The sequence below is a fragment of the Cygnus atratus genome, chromosome 17, assembly GCF_013377495.2.
Source record: "Cygnus atratus isolate AKBS03 ecotype Queensland, Australia chromosome 17, CAtr_DNAZoo_HiC_assembly, whole genome shotgun sequence".
Taxonomy (NCBI): Eukaryota; Metazoa; Chordata; class Aves; order Anseriformes; family Anatidae; genus Cygnus; species Cygnus atratus.
Window position 1 is genome coordinate 5,845,448 of NC_066378.1, and position 18,341 is coordinate 5,863,788.

An 18,341-nucleotide genomic window follows, 5' to 3' on the forward strand; every position below is an offset into this window, starting at 1 on the left:
CTATGGGGATGGCGAGAGGGGGCTGAGCAGGGCCAGAAGGAGCAGGGGGGACAGGAGGTGGCAGGGGCAGCCGCGGCTCGAGGTGGCGTCCCTGGAGGCGAAGACCTTGCGGCTGCGGAGTGGCTGTGGTGGGCGGAAGTTGTCGGTCATCTTCAGGGGCATGGGGCCCGAGGCCGGGAAGTAGACGGTGTTCACGAACGCCCGCAGCTGCCGGGGGGAGAGGCATGGGGTTGGGAGCTGTGCTGCTAGGTGTCCCAGCCCTGGGGCACGCGTGGCTCAAACACGGGGCCAAGCGATTCATCCACCCACCCCGCCTCAGCTCCCCCATCCCCACAGCCCAGCCCGGTGCCCCAGGAGCAGACAGCCCCTTTACCTCCCCCATGTTCAGGTGTAAAGGAAATGCACAAGGACTGGGATGCTCACAGCACAGCTTTTGGCCATCTGAGGCTCTCCAGCCCCACAGCAGGGCCGACCACGCTACCTGCGCCCAGCCGATGTCCACGGGCTCCTCGAACACGGTCCAGACGACGGCCTCGCTGCAGTCAGGGGTGGTGAGGGAGCCCTGGTAGCGGTAGTACCTGGAGAGCCGGCTGGCATGTGGCAGCAGTGTGCCCAGGCGGAAGGTGGAGGCCAGGTCCACAGACTGCCCTGCGTGGTGAGATGTGGGCACTCAGCCTGTGCCAGGACAGGGGACAGCGGGGGCACCCCCATCCGCTGCCCTCCAACCCGCCCACTGCCCCCAGCCCACCCCTAGGCCTCTTCTGCCTGCTCGTGCCCCAGGGAAGGAGCACGAGGATGCCTCACCAGCGTGGGAGATGTTCCTCAGGCCACTGACGATGGTGTTGTAGTTGGGGTTTGGGGCTTCAGAGACCTGCAAGGCGAGAGTGAGCAGCTCAGGCAGGCAGAGCCTGTCCCACAGCCCAGCGGTGGGGTGGAGGAGTTTGCAGCAGGGCCCCTGCTTTGCATGATGCTGGGGGGCTCTCAGACAGAGGATCTCCCAGAGCCGGCATTTCGCAAGGAGCCTTTGGGAACACACACACGTCCTCCAGGGACACTTTCCCCCCAGGTCAGACCACAGGGGTGCTCTGCTCAAACCCATGCGTGCTGGCAGGCACCAACCCTGTGAGCCACCGCCAGCCTACCTGGAAGAAGCAGCCCAGGACGGCCAGCCCGCTCGGGTGCCCCTTGGCCTCCCCCAGGGTGCGGTACTTGACGTTGATGTGGACGATGTGCAGCTGGGGAAAGACAGAGGGGCTGAGTGTGGGCACCCAGCCGAGTCCCCACCATGCCCTGACCTCACCAGGGGCCGGGCACTGGGAAAGTAGCGTGCCCAGGGGGAGAGGTGGGAAAGGGGGAAAGGGGATGCACAGCCCATGTGTGCTTGAGCATCTGCTCCAGCCACAGTGAGTCAGTTTTGCTCTACTCTGACAGACCATAAATATTTTACAGGCGCAGAGGCGCGTTTGTCCAGAAGGATCCCAAGGTGCTCGGTGGAGCCGCGCTCACAACCGCCCTCCCTCCCTTCCCCAACTCAAGGCACGATCCCTGCGGGTACAGGGGCTGCTCCCTGCCTACCTCCATGGGGAGCTGGTGCCCGTCCAGGGTGTGCTCGGAGCCATTCCCGGCCGGGCTGCCCCAGTGGAAGTGGAGCTGCAGCGCGCGGTACCGGCCGGGGAGGCCACCGCCGCTGATGGCGATGTGCTCGGAGGCCGGCTCACCCTCCAGGCTCAGCATCACTGCAAGGGATGGGATAGGGACGGGGCTGGTGGCAGTAGGGCAGCCCCATGGGGACAGCAGAGAGCTGCAGCACCAGCATGGGGGCTGAGCCCCATCGTGGGGGCAGAGCACCCACCCGTGTGCCCATTGTTCACCAGCCTCCACTTGCCCGGGGGGGCCTGGTCGTAGCCCTCAAAGACGATGTCCCCAAGGCCGCTGTCCCTCTGCAGCCGGCGCCTGTCGATGTTAACTGGGGACTGCTTGCTGCCGCCGCATGTGGCCTTCAGCTCCTTCCAGTGGCTGGGGCCTGCAGGGGGGCACAGCCATATGAGCCATCGCCACCCCCAGGGGGACACAAGGACAAAGGTGGCCAGGTCCCCAGCTGGCCCCACAGTCCCTGCACTGTCTCCATCCCTTCTCTCATCACTCTGAGGAGGTTTTTGGCTGGAAACCTGGGGAGCTGCAGCCCCACCCCGTGCTGCCCACCCCGCAGGCTCCACGTTACCCGCTGCCTTCATTAAGGGGTAGTCCCAACAGCCCTGCCAGGGCATGTGGCCGGCTTTGTGCAGCCCTGGCTGCCCCCTGCCAGCCCCGCTCCTCAGCCAAAACCAGCCCTGGCCGCTGCCTGGTTTGGTTGAATTGTTGTGAAGTCAAATCTCTGCGGGGCAGCAATAAGCAGAGCCCAGCCACTCACGCTCCTGGACACGGCTGACCTGCTGTGGTGGCCGGGCACGGTGCACGTGCACCCGAGGGCTATAAAGCAGCTGGGCTGTAACAGCTGATTAAATGCTCCTTGAGCCTTAATTAACCTTTTACAAGCTATTTGTGTGCTTCCAAACAACGTGCCCCCAGGCGTACCGAGGGCAGGTGCCTCTCAAGGCAAGGAGGGCACCGAAACAGAGCCGTGCCCTTGTGCCGGGGCTGTCCCCACTCACCGCACTTGGGGTCCTGCGAGTCGTAGCACCACTGCCCTGCGGGAGAGAGCACGGGTCAGGGGGGCCGTGGGGGCACCCCAAACCCCTCTTGTTGCAGAGAAACCCCCCTCAGCCACCTGAGCCCCACTTGGTGTTGGCATTACCGCATGCTCACCCCCTCTCTGCCTTCCTGGGCAGCTCTGTGCAATTTGGGTCACCCCCTGGGGGTGGCCGGGCCCCATCTCTGCAGCCCCCGACCTGCCCAGCACCCCCGGCCCGAGGGGGGATGCAGCCGGAGGGGGCTGCGGCACCCTCGGTGCCCCCACGGCTGGTCGGGCAGCAGGAGGCGGCTGCAGCACGCAGGGGTGGCCGTGGGCAGGTCTGCACCCACGCCGCGGGGACGACGCTCACCCCGTCGCCCAGAGCATCCTCATCTGAAGCCGTTTCCCTCCCACCAGCGCTGCTGTCAGTGCCGGGAGCTGCTCAGAGGCAGGCGGCATGGGGACAGCTTGCTCCACGCCGGGCTTTGGTGCGGCAGGGAAGCGGGAACACCAGGGAGATGGAGCTCCCAGGGCTGTGGGCTTTGCTCCCATCGCAGTCCCACTGACTGGCCCCAAATCCCTGCGTGGGAGCACGGCCCCCCCAGCGCTGCACGTGCCCCCAGGGACCGGCTGCAGGGTGCGGATGCTGTGGCCGGGGGAGCAGTGGCACAGAGCAGCCCCCAGCCTCGGCCCTTCATGCAGCCACCCGTGGGGATGGGCAATGCAAGTGGCCCCCGCTGAGCCCTTCCTGCACCACCTGTGCTGCTGACAGTCCTGGCCCACAGCCCCGCATCCAAATCCTCGCTGCACAGGAGGCTCAGAGGTTTGGGAGCGGGATGGTGCCGGACTCAGGCTGTCCCCATGGCAGGGATCTTGGGCTTTCCTCCCCATCCAGTGCGAGCTGAGCTCCTTGGGAACCCTCAGAGCCGCAGCATGCTGCCCTTGCCCCACCACGAGCATCCCCTGGCAGGAGTCAGATGGTTGCCTGCTGCTGCCAGTCTTGCCCCAAAGCAGGGTGTCTGCATGCCCCAGCCCAGCACAGCAGCCCCAAACTGCTTGGAGGTTTCACCCACAGAGACTTTCCCTGGGTTGCAGCCCAAATCCCGAGTTCCTGAATGCCCACCCCACCCAAGGGGCACCCACCCGACCACCTCCTGCCAGGGCCGACACCTCCCCAAGTCCGATGGCACAGCGGGGACAGGGATGTCCTGCGGGGATGGGGCAGGACCAGGACCCCAGTCTGAGCAGTCTCAACCCATATCCGCTCCCCGACAGGCGGAAGGGGAACAAACCTCTGGCACCCACGCCCCACGCCCGTCCCTCCGGCCACCCCAGGCACCAGCAGCGCAGTGGGCAGGCAGCGCATCTCACCTCCCGCGGCCGCTCGGATGACAAGAGGCAAAGTCACAAAAGTTATCCCCAGCCCCTGAGGCCCCATTGCAGCAGCAGGGCCGTGCCGGCCACCCCGCCGTGATGCCCCGTCCTCCTCCGCAGTGCGCCCAGGCGGGCGGCAGGGCTGGGGCGGGATGCAGCGCTGCCAGCCCGGGAGAAATCCTCAGCTCCAGCCTGAGCACTGCTGTTAAATATTCATCACAAGGGCTGAGTTTTTAACTCCTCGCCTGCTAGGAGGGAGCAGGGAGCGCCCGGCCCCCAGCCAGCCCCTGTGCACAGCGCCAGGCCCTGCCCGGGCTGGCACGCGTGGGCAGCCAGGAGCAGCGGGGCAGCGGCAGCCTCCCAAAGCCCTGGGTCTGCACCGAGCTGCCTGGCCTGCTCCCCTCCTGGGGGCCAAGGGGGTGGCAGGGGTGCCACAGGCATCCCATCCCCTTAAGGATGCTCTCCATCCCTAAAGCAGGGGCTTGCAGCAATCCCACTGTGCCCCCAGCTCGGCACAGGGCCACAGACAGGTTCCTGCAGGACCATTGGTATTCAGAGAATACTGGGGCTGCCCCATCCCCTCCCCACTCCTTGCACGCACACACACTTGTGCAAAGGAGTGTGCAACAGCCTTTACCCCCAGCACGGCTCTGGAAGCCACCAGGACCTGCCTGAGATGCTGCCCCCTTGGGGTGTTGCCCATGGGGGGGGGGGGTCCATGTCCCAGGGGAGCTCTCATCCCGTCGAGAGTTATTCTCCTGCAGAGGGTAGGTAGGAAGGGGAGTGAACGTGCAGGATTGTGGTGTTGTCACATTATCCTAAAATATCCCAGCTTTCTTCAGGCAGCAGTGAAAAAGGAGGCCACAGGGCTCATCCCTCATCTCTCGCAGGTACTCACGTCCTGGCTCAGAGCTCGGTGGTGCTGCCAGGATAAATAAACCTCGGCACCGACACAAGGGCCGCAGGAACAAGCGTCCTGCTGGCGGCTTGGCCAGGGACGCGCTGCGGCTCAGCTCTGCCACTTACTGCAGGGACAATGCCAAGGACTGGGCTCACCTCCGTGGGGCTCTTTGGGGCACATTTGTCCCCCTCCCCAGGCAGAGCCACTGCCCCAGCCATGCCCGATGTCCCTCTGCCCCTGGATGTCACCGTGCCCACAGCAGGGGGTGGCCACCCTGCATGCCCGCTCCCCTCCATGCACCCACCCCACCAACAGGCCCAAGTCTATTTCCCACCCTGGGGCATTCACCAGGGCACAGGAGACTCCCGGGACATGGAGTTTCTCTGGTGGTTATTTTTGGCAAGGCAGGCAGGGGCAGAGATGCTACCACAGAGGACACATAGCCAGGAGCACCACGCGGAGATGCCCAGCTGGCACCCAGCAGGGACGAGCCCCCTGTCCCATGACGGCCCCGCAAGAAGAGGCTGTACCTGCTCCCAACCTATCCCAGTGCCCTCCCGCTGCACCAGGCTGGAGCAGCCTGCAGTTTCTATAGGAACCAGATCAAACCTTCCAGGAGCTGCTCTGTGCTTCCCGGTCTGCTGCTGCTGCTGCGATGGTGGCGGGGGGCTCACAGCTGAACCCTGCAGCTCCGCGCTGTCCTCACAGAGAAACCACATCCATCTCCCTGCCGCACCGGAGCCAGCAGGAGGTGAGCTCCCACTGGCATGCGTGCGCACCAGCATGAAGGGAGAGAGCCATTATAGGGAAAAAAAAAATAGACTGAAAAATAAAAATAGTTTCTGAAGCTGCAGCCATCGATCAGACGTGGGCATGGTGCCACCCTGCTGGGAACCCCCGCCACAGGCACTGTCAGCGAGCGTTGCACCAACACACGCGGCAGTGCCAAGAGCAGCTCCCAGAGGTGAATCCTGCGCTTAGCCTGGCCCAGGGACCTGGGGTGAGCAGGACAGCAGCAAGACAAGGACTGGAGCACCCAGAGCAGTGCTGTGTGGGTCAGGCAGCCCAGGGACGGGCACACAGAGCGTTGTGGGAAAGCAGCAGGGAGATGGAGCCTGAGCAGAATGAATACCCTGGCTGCTCCTGACTTTGCTCTGCTCCTGGCAGTAAGCTGGCGTGGCCGAAGAGCCAGGGCAGGGAGCGCAGCAGCGCCCGGTACCCGCACAAAGGCGGCAGTGTGGGCAGCAGCTGCGTGCAGCCCCATCGCCCCCCTGCGCCGCCTGGCACCCCAGAGCCAAGCACTACGTCTGCCTGCGGCACCGGCAGTGAATGACACCTCGCCTCCTGTCACCCCAAAACTCTGCGGGCAGGGGATAGTGAGCGGTGGAACGGTGGCGGCAGTGACACGGTGGCGGCAGTGACACGTGTGCTGGCCGGCGTTCAGCGATGAGCACATCCTGCGGCCACCGAGCCACCAGCAGAGCTCAGGCACAGCCCGGCGCATCCCGCAGACCTCTCAGCAGGCACCAAGCCCCGCAGCTCGCTGAGTAACGGAGCAGTTCCATGAGCTCAGCCCCCAGCCCGGAGCCACATCACCATCCCCTCGGCCAGGGCTGGACCACGCGCTAAGGATCCACAGCTCCTTCCCCAGCCCCGAGAGCAGCTCTCCAGGGCCACGCTGGGAGTGTAGCTCAGTTCTCAGTTTTTTGATTACCTCCCCCAGCTAAAGGGGGTTTGACCCCACACAGCCTTAGGAATGGAACCCAGTTTGTGTTCCCAGCCCCATCCCACCAGCCCTGAGGAGGCCAGAAGGTCGCAGAGCGCTGCCACAAGGATAAGGGCACGAAGGCACCGGGGGGGCTGCAGGGCCGGGGGTGGATCCTGGGCAGCAGCTCAGGGGATGGCAGCGGAAAACCGTGCTGCAGCTGCAGGCTCGAATCCCTAAACCCGCACAACAGCTTAAAGAGATTTATTTGTCCAGCAAGGCCTCCCGGGCACAGCCCTGCCGCCAGGCGGCCCCGTGAGGGCGGTGAGCAGCCTGCAGGGCCCGGGGACAGGGCAAAGCCCGCTCGGCGGCTCGCTCCTGCCCCCTGCTGCCCACACGAACCCCACGCCAAAGCTCCGCCACTGCCCCAAGGCTGCTCCGGGTCCCCCAAAGCTTCCTCTGCACAGGATCAACGCCAGAGCTTGCCCTGCAGCAGGTCCAGGCCTGGGGCACAGCCCCAAACGTCCCTCTGGAAACTTGAGAAAAAAGGGGCGCTTTGGAATAGCTCGAGGTTGGGACAGGTGGAGCTCCTGTCAGGCTTTTCCACCAGTGACACGCAACTTGTGACGACACATCAGTGCTGATGACAAGGGGCTCTAGAGGCCCTGGGCACGCAGTTGTGATCCCTGCTGGTTAAACGTCAGTCCCCAGGCAGAATCAGGCACTGAGTGCTGCCCGAGAGCCCGGCTGCTCTGTGCAGGCCATGGCAAGCTGTGGGGCTCAGCTCCCTCCTCTCCCACCTACCGCTGCCTTGTGCAGCCCCTGCCCCGCTTCTGCTCCTTCCCCAGGCTCACAAAAACTCCATCAGGGCAAGAGGAAAGGGCTGCACTTCACCTCCAGGGGTATCAACACAAGACTTTCTTCAAGTTACATATTACAAGTAAATTCCATTGATATTTGTACACACAGGCACTTCTACAGCCGTATGTTTGAAACCAAACACATCTACTGATCTTTTGGCAAGATCATGGTCTGGAAGTGCACCTAACAAGGCTTCCTTCACAATGCTAAAGAACCACACCAGTGCGAGAAATCAGGAGACACTGAAACAGACCATTTGTCTTACAGAACACAATTTATTTGGCATTTGGATGAAATGTTTCTCACAGCATCTTGAGAAAAAGAAAGATTAGTGCCAACCCCAAAGAAAGAAGTTAAAACAAAAAACAGTGTCACATGGACTGAATTATTATAGTATCAAATTTAAATTCTACATGGTATTTCACAGAATATCAAAATCTTTTATACACTGCCACAGTTAAATCCAGTCACAAACCAACTACACAGGAGAAGCCTGCAAATGCAGCGTTTGCTAAAATTATTTTCCAAGAGAAGGTAAAAAGCAGTGTCTCATTCTCTCTCTCAGCCTCCCAGGCATACACAAGTCTGACATTCAGATTACAGTGCAGCATAGCCATGCACGCAGGCTGCAAGTGCAGCATCTCTGCTGGCATCAACTCCAACCCACTCAACGTTCAAGGTGCACAATACTGGAAAATTAAAGCTATGTCGTACCGTAGCAGGCAGCTAATGCAGAATATTGTTAGGGGAAGCAGATCCTCACTGCTGAATGCATCTATTCCAAAGAAACAGATTTCGTTTGGAACTGGGTAACGGTGGAAGCAGAATGTATGAACTTTGATTGATTTGCCTCCTCTACACTGATCTGTTCTAATTTTAGGGTCCAGTTCCCAACTTGCAAGGGATATTTAAAAGAAATTTCTGTATATTTCATGTTCTTTAGCTAAGTAGAGAGGAAAAAATACATTTCAGCAACTGAAAAAAAAAAGAGATGTTATGGATCGTATGAGAAAACATCAAAACTTCAGAGCTTTATCACTGAAAAAAAATGACTTCTGAAAGATAAAAACAGTTTTTAAAACAGCTTCAAATTCATTTAACATTAGATGGGAAAAGAACAGTAAGTTACTGGTCACAAAAACAATTTCTTCCCAGGTGAAACTTCAGAGACGCGTAAGTCGGCCAGCCCTGTGCCACTGCCATCGCAGAGCCCAGCGACCGCCAGGAATGCTGGCTGTGCACAGACCATAAGATTAAGCCTTCAGGATAAAAGTTCACCTGCTTCTTTTTTTCTTCTCGACCAGCGCCCTGTCACAAATGGATAAAGGAATCCTATGAGACTCAGGACTAGACACAACCGAACATTACGCAGACAAGTTCTTTGTACATCTGAATGACAATTTTGATCTTCTAGCACAGAACTAAACCCACTGTCTTTCTAACATTACAATATTCTACAACTCACCTAGTAAAAAAAGAGAGGCTGCTGTGAGACTGTGTACATGTATCACTGATAACATCGATACAAGTGAATATCTATGACTGCCCGTAAAGGAACAGCAGAGACCTCAATATGGCACCACAGTACGTAGTAAGGAAGGGGAAACTGAGGAACGGTTTTGTTAGAGGCCACAATGGGATGCTTGAGCCCTGCACAGGACAGAGTACTGACACCTGACAAGATAGATTGTGGTCAGGAACATTCAAAGAGAAATGCCCTCTTTGCTCATTTGTGCTGCAAGGAATGATAAGGTAATGGAACCTCCCCTGCTGTATCTGCAGGAAGATTGGGGATGCACCAGTGGATAAGAAAAACATCCAGAGAAGTGAATGGTGATGGGGAGAAAAAAATAAAAAAAAAAAATCAATGCACAAAATAACTCTAAAAGATCTCATCAATCTAATGGCAATCAAAACAGTAAGGTCTTCCTCAGGCAAGCATCAAGCTTCAACCCCTTTAACTGGTGCTCAGAACAAAGTTATGTACCAGTCACCTTGCCAAGGGCAAGGAAGTTTTGCTGAGGAGTCAACTGCTGTCAAGAAAACTAACCCTTCCCCAGTTGGTCCAGAAGTCTTAGCAGTTGTGACGTTCTCTGCTCCAAGAGAGAATGCTCAATGTGAAAAAGCTATGTTAAAATGGGAAAGAAATGACAATTTTATTGCCAAATTAGAAGCTCACTGAGAGGTAAACAAGAGCTGTACTTAGTGAGCTGCTCCATTCAAGGCAAGATCTCCCTCGTTTACAGTTAAGATGAAGAAGGATAGGGAAAAAGAGAGAAAGTTGCAGCCTCTGTGCCAACATACAAGTGGGAAAGGCTCAGAAGCTATAGGAAAATATTACACTGAGGCTTCTACAAAGAAGCCCGCATTTGGAACAACTATAGCCGGGAGCTATCATGAAGTTACGAATTGTAACAGAGCTTATTTTCAATAAATTCACCACAGAACCAAAAGTAAAATAAAAATATATATATATCGAACAGATTCCTGCAGTGTTATGAGATGTGTGAGGTAAGGTATCTGTTCACCTCAACCACAAAACACAGCTTCAGAGACTAAACCAAGCCAAAAGGCCTTTTGTTATTGCGCTAGGATACTACAGAGAATGAATGTTCCATCTGGCTTCAAAAGGAATTAGAAGTTTTCTAATTTGCACTGCTAACAAAATACTTTCAGGAACAGATTGTAGTAGCATAGACTTTGCATCCTACTTAAGTGTACACTATCACATCCTGTCCTACAACAGAGTGTAGCCAGCTTCAGAGAAGTATTAACCCTAAGAGCCTAGTTTATATCCCAGTGCTTAGCTTCACCTAGCTGGACGCAGCACAAAGGGTACCATCTACAGTATATATATATTTTTTTTTATATATATCGCCACCCAGAAACACACACACGCACACACACACATTCGTACCTATAAAACTAAAGAAAAATCAGTACATACAATGTATAAAACGTATGAATGTGCTCAAAAATGCACAAAACCCGCTTTATTTTCATACTTCAGAAATGCTCAATTTGTATGCATGGTTCTCACTACTGCTATCCATCCACTTTGTTAGACCAGGACTTGAACTCAGAGGAGGAGACGGTAACAGATCCCCCAGGGTGGAGAATTGCTCCTCTCATTTCGTGCTGCTCATGTTAGAGCCAGTCAAACCAGAGAACAGGACGCGCTGTGGTGGTACGACTCCAGGCGAAGAGGCTTCCTAACAGTGCTTCCTCCTACTCGCGCAGCACCAGCGCACACGAGAACTGTGATTCACTCTCCAGTGGATTCAAGATTGTTAGCAAGTGCCTGAATGTCAAGACTCCAGATATGATCTCAATAATGAAACTCACAGTTTTCTGTGCAAAAGGAGTTGAATTGTCAAGACCAATCCTCAAGTACAGTATAAGCCTATAGGCAAGACACAGAATAGAAAGTAGCAGCATATTCAATAGGGAAAAGTCAGCTGCACTGGGAAACCACAATAGTGGGTTAGGATTTGTCATACAAGTATGATTTCTCATCATTACTAGAAAAATAATTCACATATACACCCCCATGCAGTGTTTTCTTCCTGTCCCTCTAGGCTTGTACCCTTCATAAGGTAATAGGAGAACACTCACAAGGGGCATTCTTTACATATTCCTTATAATTTATCTCATCTGCTGACTGCTACAGTAAGTCAAGGAGAAGCAGAGGCAAGAGGAGGATGGAGGGTAGGGGCAAATTATTTGTACACTAAAATCCCACGTAAATTTAAAACCACCTGTAAAGATTGTTTTGCACTCATTATCAAAACCAACAGTGCTTGACTTTGGGATTAGTGAGGGAGTGAATTAATCTCTTTTTGCAATGTTCAAATTAGCTTAAAGAATTCAATCTGAGGGAAAAATTGAAGATCGCATATCAGAGTGAAGCAGACTGCTTTACTGATTTAAGTACACTAACCTCATTATAACCCCTTGTGGAACCTGGATAAATGGTTTAGGGTGTGGGTGGGGAGAATTCCTAGAATAGGGTTGGCATTTATAGGATTAGGATAAGAAACAAGTGTCCAATTAAACATTATGTACAGTGTGTTGATCAGTGTTTTTAAATGTTATTTGTAGAAACTGTAAAGAAGTGAAACGGAAGAGAGGGAACACACTTACATGCTAAATATAGCATGCAATAAGAAAAGCAAGAACAATGGTCTTTTATCCAGGCCAGTTTTGTGCAACTGTTCATTGTAAAGGAGTTAAACTACAAAGAAAAACACTTCAATCTTCCTTATGGGATTATAACAAACAGGGGGCTTCGTATAGTGAAGTTAGACTGCATCAGAGTTAACTGCTCCCCGTCTCTTCCCTTAAGTACTACCTGACACATACGAGGATTCTACTGAAAGGATGCCAGCACTGCGCAGACCCAATTTGCTTTATAGCACAGAAGTTTACCTTACAACATTAATTTTTGCAGCTACCAACAACAAATAATTGTAATTGCAAATCCTAGTTTTCTTAGTACCCACTTCCATAAACAGACAAAGTTGCACATTGCGTAGATCATTTATCCTCCAGTCCCTAGGGTGTTTTGAAACAGCAAGGCAGATCAAAACACACAAACGTTTCGTACTGTGTAACTCTTACGTGGTAGCATGTTTTAGCTCCTCAGTGTTCCTGCTCTGTGTAACAGACACCTAGCCCCTTCCCCTGCAGTTCAGTCTTCTCTGTCTTTTCCAAGTGTAGCACTGAAGCAAGAGAGAAAGCAACTGATTGAACAATGACTGCCCCCACCCTCCTTTTCCATTGTCTGTTCCCTAGGTCCAGTGGTATCCAGCCAAATCCAAGCAGCTTTTTCTGATGTAGATTTTGTTTCCTCTCAGTTAAAAAACAAACAAAAACAAAACAAAAAAACACTACCCATACTCTTCCTCTCCTTAGAAGTCAAAGGAATTCTCTGCATTCTTTTCCATAGCCAATGGAAAAAAAAAAAGAGCAGTTATACAGTCCATATTTACAGGACAAACTGATTAGTGAACGAGTAACGACAGCCAAAAACAAGAGGCACGACCCTAATCTAGAACATAAAAGCAGTGTTCAAAACAAAGTGGAGATTCCTTCTGAAGTTCAAACCATGGATTAGTGTTTGTCTGTGCAAACAGTTGCTAAAACTATTTCTGACCGGCAGTCGGCTTTTTATTCCTTTATACAATGGTATTGAGAGAACAGTGGCTGTGACGGCTGCTCGTAAGAGTTTCTGCCGGTGTGTTTTCATTTAGCGGTGTGTCGGGAGGGACAAGAAAGGTGCTGCTGTCAGCAGAGTCTTCCAGCTCCACTGGAGAAGGACCAACTGAGGGAGGAAGTGATCCCTCTGTAAGCTGTGGGGATACATCACAGTTTCCTAGCGATGGAGGACTGCTCTGCACAGTCTGAGAAAGAACTCCATCTGGAAAAGAGGAAGAAAGGAAGAATCAGAAGGTGAAGTATGTCATTTCACATTCTCAAATAGATTTACTATCTGTGGTTTCTGGAAGCTCTGAGCTTTTCCCATCTTTGTATTAATACACGACACAGCAAAGGAGGAAAATTATGTAGCAAAAATATAACATTGATATATATAAATAAGACTGATTAGTGCAAGCATCTTACTTATCTTGTGAGATATGCTGCTATGAAATCTGAAATTGGAATCAGTTCTACAGTATGCTAATATCGCAGCTGCAAAACTGAAGAGCGCTGGGTGAATCATTAAAAAGTGGTATTTTTGGTCAAATTTTTTGGCTGTGGGTGGGGGGAGTGGGGAGTGAAGAAGAGGCTGGTTATGTTTTGTTTAAAATCTCTTGTACTTGGCATTTATTCTACTCTTTAATACCACTTTCTACAGACCTAGCTCCAAAAGACCAGAAAAGGTACCAGCATGATGGTAACCCATCCAAGGTAAGATTTTAAAATCAGTAAAGACTAAGAGTTAAGCTGCTTGCAGCATGGACTCTACTTTAATTTCAGTGACTTTTCCAGAAAACAAACAAAACCACACCACAACCCCCAAGCTGAATGATACTTTTAACAGAAATCTTTTCCATACAGAAATAGATTTGTATTGAGAAATACATTTTCCCACCACAATCACTAAAATACACGACTATTTTTTTGTTTGTTTTAAATAAAAAATAAAAACAAGAAGGAAAAGAAAAGTTACTGCCTGCATACCTGGAGTGGAACAAAGGATGCTGTCTGGATTGACAGAAGCCTCATAAGGAGGAGGTGGGTCATCTGGATGTTGAATGTCTGGATACTTGTAAGCAGTATAGGGTGGAGGTGGATCATGGAAATGAAATGCTCCCCCTTCCCCATCATCTGAAAGATGCAGTGGAGTAAGGCCAGTTCCAAAACCATCAGGACCATAATCAAAACCAGGCATCCTGCGGCCCAAGTTAAAGTGGTGCACTATTTCAAGATAAGAGAAAGAAAGAAAGGAGTTTATACCACGTTTTCTTTTTCAGGTTAAGGCAGATCTCAACACCTTCTTCCACTTTTCACAGCCAAGGAACTCATGTCTCCTGAACACCTAGAAAAGCCTAAACGACCTATACAGGTCAACTCGCTGCAGTTACACAACAAAACCCAAGGCCACCTGCTTCCAGCCTGTTTGTCCTGCACCACAGCTAAATTTGTATCTAAGCTCTTCAAACTAAAGACATCATTCACACACAGAAGATATTTCAGATTTGGACCACATACAAACAAACAAGTATTCTTTGATTATTGGCTAAAAAGTTTGAAGAACATTCAGGTTTGAAGAAACTATACACACAGAGGCAGAGATGAGCAAGACCATGACACTTCTCATTTCCACACATCAACAATAAGCATTAAGTGCAAGAGAAGTACGTACTTATTTTTTTTAAATGGGTGGTTCACAGAAAAAACTTGTACAAATCATAACCCATTCAGGCAGCCAGTACATAGCTACATTTGGGTACAGTACTGACCAGACTTCCACTGATGTTCTCCATATAGATTTGTATCTCTTCTGCTCTTTTCATCCTGAAGTACATTTACACTACACACGTTTACAGACCAAGACTCACTACAAATATAGGCTACTTACAATTTGCTCCAATCAAAGACTCTATGCGCTCTCTCCGCCTCTGGCGTAGACGGTGGACCATGAAGAGCAGCAAAGAGAGGATGAGGAAGGATGAAATGCAGCTAACTATCAGACGCATTCCACCAGCCATTGAGTCAAACAAGCTGTTCCCATCTGTTACATAAAATATAGAAAAGAAGCCTGTTACTAATGTTCAAGACTCATTTTTCCTTGATGTTCTTTTGTCAGTAATGGAGAGAAATGCAGAGTGGAGATTCATTAGCCTGGTTTAACAGTTCTGCAGATTTCAGAAGTGTAGAAAAAATGAATCATTAGATGACTTATCTATTTACTGCAAGGAGACCTAAATGCTTCTAAATATGTTACTCAGCAAAAGGCACAAAACGCTGAAGGCTTCAGGTCTCTGAAAAAGGGAAAAACAAAGGTTAAGAGTATTTTGCGCATCAAATTGTCTCCCTGGCATGGCTGATGGTCTTGTAATAAAGAGAACAGCAAGCCTGGAAGTTATGGGAAAGGCCCAAGAACTGGCATATCTACACAGTATTTCTACATGACTTCACGGCATCTTACCTTGCCTATTTCAAACAATAAAATCGCTAAACATTTTCATTATCACCAAGATGCAGTCATCCAAATTCCATGTGTCGTAGGTAGCATGGTTATCAACATTAAATGATAGGAAATAAAAATACCTTAAAAAGATGAATCAACGTGATAACAATCTTTCAAAAAAATTAAGAGAGATTAAGATAAGAGATTAAGATAAACAGGAATTAAGTATTTTCCTAAAATCACAGAAAGCAAGTGGCACAACACAGAACAGACCCAGGAGCTTAGGGTTTCTAGAGCTGTATACCATAACTAACCAGATCCACGTTGGAAGGCTGCTGAGAGCAAATTATCACTGTTCTGTCAGTGCCAGGCACAAGAGGTATTTTTCACAATTCAACTAATGGGCCTTAAAGTAGCCTGCAAACAGACAGACACTCTTCACAAAAACAGACAGAAGTGACTGTGCTGTTCTCTTTGCCCAAATTTCCTGTTAAAGAGCTCTGATCAAGAAAGGAACTGAGGTTAGATGTGGCTAAGCAGATGAAGCAGCTGCACAACCTGGTCATGATGGTTACACGATGCTAGAGAACACAAGCAGCACCAAGTATGAACCCCGTGCCCAGCCAGTACAGCACCATGCCAGCACACTTGACAGAGCAGCCAGCCCCTGGCCCCTCTCCTTCCTTTCCTGCACCCACCACAGCTGCAAGTGCTCTCAGTACCTTCCTCTCCACTGAGCAGCAAAAGATGTACCAAAGATTCCTTACAGAACACAAGAACCCTCACAAAAACTGTAAATACCGATTTGCTACAAATGCTAGGAATAGAAAAAGCCACTTTATTTAGGTTTTGTTAGAATGGCTAACACGGCTAATTTATTACCTAACCCATTCCCGAGTAATTCATTTAATAGTGCACTACGCATAGAACTCCAACATAACACCCTCTCAAATCTGGCTGTGCAGTACAAAAGCCTCTATACTGTCAAATCTTTTAGCAGCTCTCCCTGTCAGAGCTCAAACTGATGCAGTCACACAGCAGCGGTAACCAACCAACACCCCCTCCCCAACAGCACAGACCTGCCGGCGTTCCTCCTCCGTGTTACGGCAACACTGACTTTGTGGCCACCATAAATTAGTTCTAACAGTTGCCTTAAATAAAAGGACTTCAGTAAAACACACACACAGTGAAGTATGATGCAAACTTGTAGTCAGAATTCCTGACACTGCCTCTTCCACATATTCTCTTCAGACCAGCTAAAAGTGCAAATCTTGGGCCTGCTGGGGAGGCTGGGCCGCTTTCTTACAGCTCCCAGCCTCTGACAGCTCCTACCACTCAACCTGTTCAGCTGGATAAACTATTGTCAAGTCCTAGATTAAAGTAAAATAAAGAGACAGAGACCCAGCTTGTACAGAACAAGACGAGCCATCACAGATTTTCAATCTACATAAACAGGAATGGATTATTTCAGAAAGGCTGTTTTACACTCAGGGCAGTAGTAATATCCTGTAATTGTCCCAGTTTAGTCAAAAGAGAAGCTTCTCTATCACCAGCTCTTTCAAATATTTTGTTTCTTTTAACTCCATTTCACAAGTGAGAGTTCCAGATCTGTACAAACAAGAGCCCCACAAAACAACAGGAGTCCCACATCCATGAAGAGGCAATTGACAAATGACTTCAGTTTCAGCATTAGTACACAAAAGATTTTCATGTGCTATTTATCTTCAACTAAATGAGAAGCATCTTTCAAGATAGTACAGCTGGGATTGCTCAGCTTAGTCCTACCACTGAAAAATTCCCCTGCTACCAAGTCCTTGAGTAATATTCTTTATCCACTTGTAATCGTTGCTCACCCACTCACACAACACGAGCTGATTACCTGCCAACCCAACAGTGGGATTTATTTCCCTCCAGTCTCTCCTTGGGTGATGAATTCACTTACCCTTGATTAGTAAAACAGTTTTCTTTCCTTTGCAACAAAGCTTAGGGAAGATATATGTAAGAATTGGACAAAGATAAATGCATGCTGATTAAAGAAAGTAATTCATTAATTTTGTCAGCTGGAATAGTCATTTATGAACACCCAGAAGGAAAACTAAAATGTGTCATCTCAAAATTTCAGTGTTTATCGTTAGCTGAAGTAACTTTATTAAGAAGTTAGGCGACTGCTTGATGATTCTTCTCTCAAAAACCGAGTTACTAAAAAACCAGAACACTTCAGACGAGAGTGTAATGAAACAGTCTTATATAGCATCAGTACAAGAAGAAGAGCTTAGGGATCAGAAAGGATGTGATAAAATACAGTCTTCAAATCAGTATTCACGAAATAGTTAAGACCCACAGTATAAGCAAGGATTAAAGAACATTTTGTGAGGTTATCCCAGGTCATCTTATCCTGTCTGTTGGATGATGCCTTGCTGACACTGTTCCTGAAGATTAAAAAAAAAAAAAAGCGAAGACAGTCTTAACTCTGCTGATAAGAGTAGGAGGAAGACTTCTGCTTTTTCACCCCCGACTCTCCCCAACCAACCTGCAACACCAGTTACAAACATCTGTTAAGCTTAGCCGTCAGAATGGATGTAAGTGACAGCAAGGAAGGATCGGGGCCTTTAATCATTAACTTGTGCAGATAAGACATGAAAAAGAACGACCACAAGTTTGGATGCCAATAAGCACCCCTTTTTTGTAATAGGCTGAAATGGAAGCCTCTGATGGGAAGACTTGACCTGTGTTTTCCATATTGGAAGAATCTGAACAATAGTTTCTTGGTGCACTCAGATAAGATCAGGTTCTTTTAAAATATCATGAAATCACAGAATGGTTGGGGTTGGAAGGGACCTTTGAGACCATCTAGTCCAAACCTTGCTCAGGCAGTGTCAGTTTGAGCAGGTTGTTCAGGACCGTGTCCAGTCAGACTTCAAATATCCCCCCAGATGAAGACTCTACAACCTATCTGTTCCAGTATTTGACCACCCTCATGGCAAATGCTAAATAAATTTCTTTTTGCAAGTCTCTTTACACAAGAAACAACATCCCCAAAAGGCCACTAACCAAACAGTATACGGAAGAGTCCTAAGACTTCACTGATCCAAAAAAAGAAGCTGGACTGAGATGCCAAATTCAATATCAAGGTTGCATGCCCTGATGATTAAAATTCCATATAATTTGAAAACAGTGCTTTCTATCTGATCCC

The 18,341-nt window shown here is 50.4% G+C and overlaps 2 protein-coding genes across 2 annotated transcripts in view; both read right to left on the bottom strand.

Annotated features, from left to right (window-relative positions):
* On the bottom strand, positions 1-4,109 carry LOC118253002 (carbonic anhydrase 15-like). The gene is made up of 8 exons (XM_035556919.1): positions 4,043-4,109; positions 2,652-2,687; positions 1,853-2,023; positions 1,576-1,736; positions 1,143-1,235; positions 805-871; positions 482-648; positions 1-207 (listed from the first exon to the last, which is right to left on the bottom strand). Exons 1-8 carry the CDS (start codon positions 4,107-4,109, stop codon positions 1-3), a joined length of 969 nt encoding a protein of 322 aa, XP_035412812.1.
* A 6,381-nt stretch (positions 4,110-10,490) lies between these two features.
* DGCR2 (DiGeorge syndrome critical region gene 2) overlaps positions 10,491-18,341 on the bottom strand; it is a 46,506-nt gene continuing 38,655 nt past the window's right edge. Inside the window, exons 8-10 of the mRNA XM_035556633.2 lie at positions 14,597-14,749; positions 13,696-13,932; positions 10,491-12,931 (exon numbers count right to left, since the gene is read on the bottom strand). Of these exons, the coding sequence (XP_035412526.1) occupies positions 12,690-12,931; positions 13,696-13,932; positions 14,597-14,749 (632 nt within the window). The 3' untranslated portion in view covers positions 10,491-12,689. The remainder of the gene's footprint in view (positions 12,932-13,695; positions 13,933-14,596; positions 14,750-18,341) is intronic.

Bases quoted from the DNA above. Each gene is read 5' to 3' on its own strand.
- LOC118253002 (XM_035556919.1), bottom strand. From the start codon at position 4,109: ATGGGGCCTCAGGGGCTGGGGATAACTTTTGTGACTTTGCCTCTTGTC. The intron at 2,688-4,042 runs GTGAGATGCGCT...TCTCTCCCGCAG, and splicing joins CATCCGAGCGGCCGCGGGAG to GGCAGTGGTGCTACGACTCG. The intron at 208-481 runs GTAGCGTGGTCG...TCCCCCCGGCAG, and splicing joins TGGACATCGGCTGGGCGCAG to CTGCGGGCGTTCGTGAACAC.